We start from the raw sequence: 11,464 nt of genomic DNA, 5'->3' as shown, positions 1-11,464 counted from the left end.
CATGCCATCGTATTTCCTATTACTATGTATGGGTGTGAAAGCTGGACAGCGAAGAAAGCTGATAGGAAGAAAATAGATTCCTTTGAAATGTGGTGTTGGAGGAGAGTGTTACGGATTCCGTGGACTGCCAAAAAAACAAATCAGTGGGTTCTAGATCAAGCCTGAACCGACCCTAGATGACTAAACTGAGGCTATCGTATTTTGGTCACGTCATGAGACGACAAGAGTCACTGGAAAAGACCGTCATGCTAGGAAAAGTTGAGGGCAGCAGGAAAAGAGGAAGACCCAACAAGAGATGGATTGACTCAATAAAGGAAGCCGCAGCCTTCAATTTGCAAGACCTGAGCAAGGCTGTCAAAGATAGGACCTTTTGGAGGACTTTCATTCATAAGGTCGCCATGAGTCGGAAGCGACTTGACGGCACTTAACACACAACACACAGGAGCTTACCCTGCCAGAAATTTTTGTTAGTCTTGAAGGTGCTACTGGACACTTGCTCTTTCCCCCTGTTGAATATCTGCCTGTCCTGGCTAGCAGCTGTTTCTCAGGGCACGCAAAGGGGAGCAGCCGAAGCAAAGCCGCCCCTCTCGCTCGCGTTGTGCCCTCCGACAGGCCTCCGAGGGGGACCAGGGGCCGGCTGGCCGGAGACCTGGCTGAGCGGGCAGCGGCCTGGCCGGAGGGGAGCAGCAGCCCCGTCGCTAGGCGACCACGAGCGGCCGCTGCGGGGGGCGGAAACCGGCGGGGTTTTGAAGGACGCCGAAGGCTCCCCTCGGCAAAGGTCGGTTGGCTCGGGTCGGCCATGGCCGCCTTTCAAAACATGGACCCCTCGGTCGGGGCCTACTTCAAGAAATACTCCCTACCCGACGTCTATGAGGTAAAGGGCTTCCCCCCGGGCGGGGAGGGGGCGGGCGTGGGTGCAGACCTGAAAGAAAGAGAGCTGCCCCAGGGGAAATGGCCTTCTTTGGCTTCTTTTCTGGGATGAATTACTCACTCCGTTCTGGGCGCTGGGACGTTGTGTGTTAAGTGCCGTCAGGTCGCTTCCGCCTCATGGCGACCCTATGAATGAAAGTCCTCCAGGGTGTCCTATCCTTAACAGCCTTGCTCAGGCCTTGCAAACTGAGGGCCGTGGCTTCCTTTATAGAGTCCATCCATCTCTTGTTGGGTCTTCCTCTTTTCCTGCTGCCTTCAACTTTTCCTAGCACGTTATACATTGTTGTTTATTTTCAATTATCAATCGATAAAAATGGACCGTGCCCCCCCTTGCAAGAAGAGAACGATTAGCCTTGTCTAGTTTTTCTTCTTGGATGAATTATTCGTTTCATCACCTTTGTGACTAATAAATCTTTAAGGCATCATGTAAATTACATTCTCAAGGGTAAGAAGCTAATTTGAGAAAATACTCAGTTCAGGCTTTCTGTGCCATAAGCAGCAAGACTCATGATATTATCAGTCTAGCCAAAGACCCTACAAAATACAGGGCAGGTGAAAGGAGGAAGAAAGAGAGCTCCAGACCTTTCCCAGTCCCACTCCATGCCCACCATTGAGACCTGTAAGCAAGGGACCAGGCGAGGCCTTTTCCATATCTGGCCCTGTCTCCTCAAAACCTGGCATCTGCATTGTGAGAAGGAGGAAATTCCACAGACTTGGGTTGGCCATGATAGCTAGTCAGCTGTTACTCTCTTGTGCATGACCTCTTGCATAGACAAAGGGTTTGGGAAAGAGGCTGGGTCAGTCTTTGACTTTGCTTCGTATTTTGGGTGCACTCAGAAGTGAGGAGTGAGATTTTGGCTGCTTCTGAGAGTCTTCAAAGCCCTGCATGAAGTGAGACCAAGGCTACCACACCTCCAGGTCAAGATAGTGTTGAAACACTGAGAAACTTGATGTATCTTAAATGAACTGTGAAAAGGTTGACAAATCATGCCTTGTACCTCAGTGATGGTTCTTTAAGAGGAACAGTGTGTGAGATGAACAGGTGTATGGGCTGGATCCTGAAAATAATCTCTGTTAACAGAAGGCACTTCTGTCGGCAGAATGGAATCCCCTGCTGCCTCCCTCATATTGCAGCCTGGTGATCTCACTGAAATGCTGCTTCTGGGGGATAGGGGACCTCCAGGAACAGCATGACAGGCAAACTGGAGTTCTACAGTGAGAAGAGGGACTAGGTAAAATCCCCCTTTCGATTAGTGTCATGATCAAACCCAGTGTACATGGAATGCTCCCAGACTTATGGTTAACCTTAGCAAAGGGCTTTCAAGGCAGGTGAGAAGCAGAGGTGGTGTGCCTTTGCCTTCTCTGCAGAGCTACCTTGGTGGTCTCTCTACCAAGTTCTGATGCTGCTTAGCTTTCGAGATGTGACAAGATTGGGCTCTACCATGCCGCCTTCCCTCCCTGTACTCCTACACTTTTAACCACAATAAAATAATTGGGAAAGAGGGAAGGTAGCATGATCTAGCCTGATCTCATCAGATCTCAGAAGGTCGAAACTTGGTAGGGAGACCATTAGGAAAGGCTCTGCAGAGGAAGGCAATGGCACACCACCTCTGCTTCCCATTTGCTTTGAAAGCCCCTTGCTGGGGTCGCCATAAGTTGGTTGTGACTTGACGGCACTTACATATATAAAATAACTGGGAAAAATATTAGGAGGAAATGTAGGTCTATATCAGATATATCAAGCTTAAATAAAAAAGATAAAAGATGGATTAAAAGAGGCTCCTCCATTCATCTGTACCTACATTTTTTATTTCCTGAAATATACCAAATCATGCTGTCCTAATGAAGTCTGAATGAATAGTTAATTTTTTCCTGGACAATATTCTGCTGTGTAGGTGGTAGATTTGTACCATGCAGGTCTAAATTGTTTGGATGACCGTGAGGGAAGCTATAGTATTATTATGTCTTTAAACTGGAAACAGGGCTTGTCAGGGTATCAAATAACATCACTTCCTATAGTCTAATAGTTGATGTGTAATTAATAGTCTCAATAAGCTTAAAATAGTTATGTTTCACCAGCTGAGAGGAATAGATAATATTCTACAGAAGTAGGAGAAAATACAGACATTAGAACAAATCTGATGTGATAGACAGTTGTTTTGGGGACTTGTTCCAAAAACGATAGCTAACATGTATAGTCACACATTCAGCGCAATGAGGTATATAGGCTGTAGGTGGCTGTTACAGACTTAAAATGCCACTTATTTGTCAGAATAAAGCTTAAAGAGGACTGGGATGTAGAACTAGAAGGTGTAATTAAAGAAATACACAATAGATGCATGGGCTCTGGTGGAAGAAAGTCTCAAGAATAGTAGAAGAAAGATAGGGCAGTCTTCTTGAGCAGAAACTAGGATTCACGTCTAGAGCCATTATAAGATTGCTTGTCCAGCAGATGGAAAGATGGCCCAGATGTGGAATTTGAATCCCCACTCTGCCATGGAAGCTCACTGGATGACCTTGGGTCAATCATACACTCTCAGTCTAAGTTACCTCACAGGTCATTGTGAGGATAAAATGAAGGATTGGAGAATGATGTAAGCCACTTTGGATCCCCATTGGGAAGAAAGGAAGGATATAAATGAAGTAAATAATACAGAATAACCCATCCACCTTTCAGTGTAACAGTGCTCCCTGTGATGTTCCCTTTTGCTTGCAAATCAGGAATTGGGTACTCGCATTCCTGTTCTTAGGTTCACACAGCAGAGACAGGTGTGTTCAAAACACCATTCATTTCTTAGCAAGGAGGTATAGGTATGGGAGCAGCTGGTTTCAGGACAAGGGAGCTCCTGCAGTCTACAATTCTAACAAACAAATAGATTAAGCAGCAGGGACTTTACCCAAACTAACCCACACAAATATCAGAGGGGGGAACAGACTCTTCCATTGTAATGTTATATATGTAGTAAGCACACCAGACTGTTGTAGCCTCAAACTGTCAAGCAGTTGCCTCAATTTCTGTGTGGTGAATTGCCCTGTTGGCAATAAAATGTAAAATGTCTGTGCTTATGACAGTTTTTCACTGGAACTAGTAAACAGCAGTAACCTATAACTTACTAGTTCCTTAAATACAGCTTCCTTAAATACAGCTTCTGTCTAACATCTTTAATTGCTTAAGGTGTTTAGTCTCCCAGTTTATATCCCTGTTGGCAATAAAATGTAGCTTCTGTGTTACAAAACATGGAACTGTATGATTCAGAATTTTAGGGAGCTCCTCCTCCCTTCTGCTCCCCCTCACTTTGGGTGCTTTACAATCCATATTAGTGGGAAGGTCTTATTGGCCAGAATAGAATTCTTTCTGAACTTTTTGGCTATCCCAGGAGTCAGAAAGTGTTAAAATAGAGGAGATTAAGTTGCTAAGTACTGAAAATTGTTTTAAGAGAGAGGATATAAATTGCATTTCAACTTTGTAAATCCAATAAAAAGGATTTTCAGTGTTATTGTAAACTAAAACTATTCAGAATAAATATTTCCATTTTGAAATGCTTTATATTTAAAATGCACGTTCTATTTTTATAAGCTGTCCAAAAACTCCCTTCAGCCATCATTGTTTTCATATTTTCCATGACAACATTAGTAAACAGACTTTACTGCACCAAATATAACCACTGAGCACCCCCCTCCCCCGTGGAGTATATTCATCCTAGTGTTTTCTGCAGTGATTACTGGTCATGAACTTGACTTTGATGCATTGCAAATCAAAGATAAAATCCCTCTTTGTATGATTCTGATTTTTGAGAACACATTCCAAGGCAATACAAATAACTTTGTTAGTTCAAACTTCCAAACAAAACATACATATTCTCGATATAACATCTGTATAAGCATATGCTGTTTGATCCTCAAGTCTTCCATGGCTGAACAACTTCCAAAATAAAAGCCTTAATCACTCTTACTTAAAATTGTGTGAGGAAAACCCAAGAAATCCTCGAAGTAATGACTGATCCACACAACTGCAAACTGAACGCTTTTCAATCCATGGATTGGAAGTGTTTGGTTTGCAGTTGTGTGGATCATTGTTTGATGTGGGGACCAGTTAACAAGAAAAGTGTTCATTTTACTTTTGTCATTTGTTCAATAACTGTAAGTTTTTTACAATATTTTTATAGTATTTCTTTGCTCATATTACCACGTATGGAAATACATTTCACTATTTTTATGACACTTTGGATCGTAAATTAAAGAACAAAATGTTATGTTTTAACACAAATGTAGAAAGGTAATAACATTCAAAAGTTTTGTGCTTATATATAGGTGTACTTGATTTATTAATCAGAATTTTTTTTGCAGGCTCTTTTGAGTGGTTTATTAATTATGCGCCCAGATGACCCACTTAGGTTTTTAGAAGAAAAGATCAAAGAAATAATGGGAAATGGGCTAACTAGTATTTTATGGTAAGTATGTTTTGTATGGGATGTAAAATATTGTGGTCCAAAAAAAATATTGTCCCAAAAAAAAATATTGTAAAATATTGTGGTCCAAAAAAATATATATTGTGGTGTAAAACAGTGAAATGTAACTAAGTGTTATCTAGTTGCTGCAAAGTATTTTGACTGTTAGAAAATGCTTGATAAAGTTCCTAATCAATGATTCTTTAAATAACATGATAATATATCAACACGTGATTAAAGCTTTAAAAACAAGGATTAAGGCATGAAGGATAATGAGTGTAAGAATCTGTACTAACACTGTATCTACAAGTTATTAATTGTAGCGGCACAATGTTTTTGCCTTACCTCTTCCACAGTTCATGTCGTATCGTTGGTGCATCATCACTATGCAATTGTTCCAGACTACCAGAATGCCTTAGAATTCTCTTAATAACAAGAACCTCAATATTAGCTGGGGTTTACACCTGGTAATCATGAGTGAGAGGGGCATGAACAGGTGTGACTTAAAACACAAGACACAAAATTGTAATAATGAAGTAAAACTAAAACTATTAAAAAGGAAATCAGAGCTCACATTGGCATGTAAACTTAATGGTAAGAAAAACATATAAAAATGGCAAAAACCATTAAAATGCAGAGTTTGGAGCTACCCAGTGTGTGGTGTGGTGGCTGCCCTGACCAAAGCCAGCTTTGGTGAAACAGTAAAACCTAGAAAGAACAGAGCCAGCTGTTCCCTCGAGAGTAGGAAAAGGGCCTCTAAGACCACATGAGGGCACTGTGAGGAAGGAAGTACCTACAGAAGAATAATCAACTGATCAACCTGGAGGAGACTAAGAAAAGAGGAGTGGGGGAGAGCTGAGAAACAGTCAAGAGACCTCTGGGGAAGCCCTGTGAAAATGTACTGTCTGAGGCCAATACAGACTCCAAAAAGTGGGTGAACAGCCCATGATGACAAGCAGTAAAATACACAGTTCCTTAGTCAAATGCCTTTCTGTATCGCCAGGCAGGGTATTCTGCTCAAGGAAGATTTCCCCAGACCTAAATGGTTGCAACAGCTTTTTATTTTCAAGCCATCTCCAAAGGTTTCAGAGTTTGGGAAGCAGCATAAATGAAAGAAGCACTGCAACAGGAAGCATCATCAAAGAAGCAAGGAAACAAGAAGCATCATCATTCATACTAAAACACACACACACACGTATTCCAAATGGGAAAGAACTCCTTTTAAATTGCATTGATTTTGATAGCGTGACTAACCAGAGCTCATTAGCCAATATGGAAATGATTGCGAATCACCCAATCATAGAGTAGGCAAATAAAGTTCATGTAGATAAAGGCTAGAGGGGTGTTCTGCCTATATACCATTTCCATTGCAGTCATGAATCCAAAAGACTATTGACATGGATAAATCTACAGGCAATATAAAAGAACTGCATTTAGTAAAGGTTAAAATAAATGAAAATCTGTTGTGCAAAGCACTGTATACTGAAAAAAATATAGTAATTGTTATTAATATATGTACAGAGTTTATATGGACATGAGCAAAATGATGCGAGGATGCTTAACTAATGCTACTTTAACATGGACATGAGCAAAATGACGTGAAGTTGCTTAACTAATGTTACTTTAATATATCATAGCAATAAAAATATGCATTTCCTTAGTGGCTATTTGCAAGTTACACGAGGGATCATATCCTGTAACCAAAATTGCAGTCCAGTAGTACCTTAAAGACCAATAAAAATGTCTAGGGTAAAAGTTTTAATGGACCAAAGATCCATCAGCTCTTATATCCGGGTCAGAAGGTGGGAAAAGTGATACAAAGAAGGACCTGTTGGTGCATTCAGTACATTCTCTTTTGTATCTGATGTTGCAGGAAAAATGGGGGTTCGAGGAGGAGAGAGACCCAAGACTGTTAGTCGAGAAAACAGTTTTATTGTAGCTGCGGCTCAGCCCTCATTAACAAGCACAAAGACTAAGCCCCAGTTGTACTGGGGCAACAACTTTTATCCTAGTTCCGAGTTAAGACGTGGCACTTCAACATTCGGTGCCTGCATAGCTTATCTGGTAGTTTCACAGTGTCAGGAGCACAGGCTTCACCCGGTTCCCTTATCATTCACCATGACTTTTCCCCTACTGTCTCAACACATGAAGCTGTCTTATACTGAATCAGACCTTTCCCCTGCTGTCTCACTGATGAAGTGAGCTTTGACTCGCAAATGCTTATACCCTGGAAATTTGTTGGTCTTTAAGGTTCTACGGTACTCAAATTTTGTTCTGCTATTACAAACTTACACAGCTACCCACCTGAAACTATCTAGTTACCAGTGTACTTGTGCATAGCACTCCTAATTCCTTAACCATGTTTAAGGGATTGGGCCGTGGGATTGCATGCTTCTTCATCTTCTTTTTGCTTGATGTAAATTCCTCCACTCCATGGTTAACAACAGATCTGATCAACTTCTGTGATTTCTCAAAACAATTATGATCATCAGACCAGATCTTTTCTTCCTGCCCACTCAGAGCATGTGTGGTCTGAGGCTGTGTTTCTGAGTGGGGGAGGTCTTCACACCAAAAAAGCTAACTCTAGAAGTTTCCAAAATGCTGCTTTGCTCTGCTCAGGCTCAAAACCCATCAGTGTGAATGTACAGCTAAACAACCCAAAGCACAAGAGTTACAGGTAAACAACCTGTTTATCTCTGACTCTCCACACAAGATTTTGGCCACCATTTCTAGTTGTGTGTTGCCAGTGTGGCGTAGCAGATAGAATGTCAGACTAGGATCTGGGAGACAAAGGTTTGAATCTCTACCATGGAATCTCAGTGGGTGACCTTGAGCCAGTCAGCCTAACCTCCTTCAAAGAGTTATTGTTGTGAGGATAAAATGGAAAACAATGTTGTAAGCTGCTTGAGAGCAGTGGGGTATACATATAAAATTAATTAAATACTAACCAAACTATCTTGCAAAAGGTTGGAAAGCCCTATAGGGCATGTATGACTTGCTACAATAAAGAGAGCAGGGGCATCAGAAAGGCAAAGAGGGTTACCCACTCTGGCTTCCTAGTAGGTATAGACTTGAGTGCATCAGCTATTGTTATCAGATGGCAAAGGACCCTGAGTCATCTCTGTTCATCACTCCCAGTGACAATATACTATTTTAGCTCAACTCTTGGTCTTACACTGGAAAGATCTTCGCCTTCCAAATAATAATACCTCTTCTCCAAAAGGAACAGCACACTATTTCTTGCTAGAATTAATCCTAAATTGATATGCTAGAATGGTAGGTTGTTTTCTTGACTTTCTAATTTACAAATTGTACAGAGACTATAAAATTAATGCACCATGTAATTTATTGCATATTTATTGCATCACTCCCACCAAGTGGAAGGACAAATTGCACCTCCTGCAGACTCTGTTTTAAACATTTTCAGCTGTTCTGGCAGAATATGTACAGTGCTGGCAGAAGAAATGAACAAGTAGTGTAAATCTTCCCAAAGCAAACTACATTAAAGTTATGTTGACTAAACTTAGCCCCACCCTGAAGGACAGAAAGAAAGTCGAAAGAGGGCAGTAATGCCGACAGACTTCCACAGCCCAGAGGTTTATGTTACTAGAAACACATATACTAGAATAAATTTTGTCTTTGTGCCATTGGACTTCTGTTTAATTTTACTGCAATAGTCTTAACATGGCTACCCCTCTGGGACTATAATCCAAAAGGCACCTTTGTTCTCCTATTCTGTCCTTGTGTGTTTCATTTGCATCCTGACTAGTCATGCAGCATGTTGTACACAAACAGTGTTGGTGATCTAAAGAAGCTAGGATTTTGGTCAATTTTTGTAGAGAAGGAAAACAGTCTTACATTTTCACATGTTATCTTCATTTTCACTCTCTGTCCTTATTCAGTTTTTTGCTTTGGGTGTAATTTTCCATCATGCCCTTTGCCACAAACACAGATACACAGTGGCAACATACTGTGCCAATAGGAAGTTAAAAGCTGAGTGTTCATTTCCTGTTGTCTCTCTTAATATCTTCACTCCATGCTTTGGGACAATAAATACCTAGACTGGAAATAAGCTGTTATTGTATATGTATACAAGCCTGCCCTGACCTGGATGGCCTAGGCTAGCCCAATCAGAAGTGAAGCAGGGTTGACCCTGGTTAGTACTTGGATGGGAGACCGCCAAGAAAGTCCAGGATTGCTATGCAGAGGCAGGCAATGGCAAACCACCTCTGAATGTCTCTTGCCTTAAAAACCCTATGGGATTGCCATAAATCGGCTGCAACCTGAAGGCACTTTCCACCAAAGAAGCCTGCTGTCATGATCTGTGCATACTGAGAGAAAGACTGCTTTCCAAAATGTTTGATTGGAGTTTTAATTTTTTTCCTTAGTCCCTTTACTTATTTTACCTCAGTAGAAATGAGACACCAGAGGCTTTTTCAAGTTAACAACCAAGAAACAGATTTATTAAACACTGTACAAGAGATGGACGGAGGGAAAACGGTATGTAGGGAAGGCGTAGAACCAGAGTTAGTTTATAAGTTTTACTACAGAGAAGGCATAGATCTTAGATGGCTTAGTTAGTACAGAATTCCAGTTCTTAAGTTCACAAATTCAGTTCACAGAACTTCCTATAGATGTTCCTGTTCAGACTCTGCTGCCTAGCTAATAGGGAAGTATGGAGATTATACAATCTCTCTCCCCCAGAGAACAAAGAAGTATGGAGATTGTTCCTCAAATCTCTCTTCCAGTTCTCTCTATAGATCTACCCCACGTTTGTAGCAGTAATCCCTTAACAAAACCCCGTATCTGGAATATCTCCTTCTCAGAGCCTATTCCCTTTCAGATCTGCTTTGGCTGTTCATAGCTTCAACCTGTGGATTTAAGCAACTACAGATTTGGCCATGTTGAGTATATGTATTGATGAGTGTGCTCAGGCAAACACCAGCAAGAATTACTTGAAATTGTATCATGCAGCATTCCTGAACATTTGAAAGTGTTTCAGGTCACTATCAAAAGTTACTTTGCACTGTCCTGATCAGTTATTTACAGTGCAGTCCTATGCTGAGTTACACCTTCTTTAGCCATTAAGTTCAGTGGACTTAAAAGGATAGAAATCTGTTTAGGATTGCACTGGTAATGTCTTGTGGAGATATACAGCACAGACTTAGCATGGGACATATTTTTTCAGCATTCATTTTATATCTAATGTATGTTTCAGATGATCTCAGAATACATAAAATGGTAAAACATTTGTACAAAATGTGAAATATTTTTTAAATTTATGAGAAGAGTTAACAGTATTTCTTAGCACAGCAGTGTTCTTCATTTATCTCATATCTTACTCCCTTAAACATAATTTTAATATGATGTTTGATTAACATTATTTTAATAATGCTGCTATTAGTGTTTTTTTTTAGAAAAATAATATAAATTCTTCTCTTTTTTTCAGGAATATGTGTATTGATCCTGCCTTAAGCCTAAGGTTAAAAGTAATTTCAGACACGTATTTACACACCCTTTTAGGACTTGATGATGATCAACTGGTAATAATTTGTTTCCCCCCTCCTCCCGAAAACTGTTCTGTAGAATCAGGACTATTGCTGTTATCAAATGTATTGTAGAAATAATTATAATGTTATTTTGAATAAATATCTAGCTTTATCCTAAAGGATTAGGTAAAGATAAAGAGGATCTCTTATCCCCAAAGGCCAAAGAAAAGAAGACATGGGGCAGGGGGGATGGACAATAAAGAGAAAAATTGGAAGAATGCTTTTTCAACTTATTATAAAGAAATCAAATACAGATGTCTTAATCCAGGGATCCTTCTCCTTCCTGTAATTCCCAGTCACTTCACCACTGCACAGAGTTTCAACCCAAGCTACTATGTGCCCAATTTGGTAATGTCTTCAGAGTCTGTCCTTTCCCATCCTGATTATTCCTCAGAGCCAAAGAAAATATTCAAATAAATAAAAGCTGCAGTTCTAAGAACCCTTTCCTTGGAGTAAGCTCCATTGAATAAAATGAAACTTCTCTGTATACCTACTCACACCATTTAAGCAATTCTCCAGGTAGCTGTTACCCTTCTC

The 11,464-nt window shown here is 40.6% G+C and overlaps 1 protein-coding gene across 1 annotated transcript in view; it reads left to right on the top strand.

Annotated features, from left to right (window-relative positions):
- Positions 1-799: 799 nt before the first annotated feature.
- The window catches only part of FBXL13 (F-box and leucine rich repeat protein 13), an 88,528-nt gene continuing 77,863 nt past the window's right edge, over positions 800-11,464 (top strand). Inside the window, exons 1-3 of the mRNA XM_056846474.1 lie at positions 800-874; positions 5,278-5,381; positions 10,828-10,921. Coding sequence (XP_056702452.1) covers positions 800-874; positions 5,278-5,381; positions 10,828-10,921 — 273 coding nt within the window. The remainder of the gene's footprint in view (positions 875-5,277; positions 5,382-10,827; positions 10,922-11,464) is intronic.

Source organism: Euleptes europaea, chromosome 3, assembly GCF_029931775.1.
Source record: "Euleptes europaea isolate rEulEur1 chromosome 3, rEulEur1.hap1, whole genome shotgun sequence".
NCBI lineage: Eukaryota > Metazoa > Chordata > Lepidosauria > Squamata > Sphaerodactylidae > Euleptes > Euleptes europaea.
The sequence above is the reverse complement of the archived record's forward strand: the minus strand, read 5'-3'. Positions and strand labels throughout refer to the sequence as shown.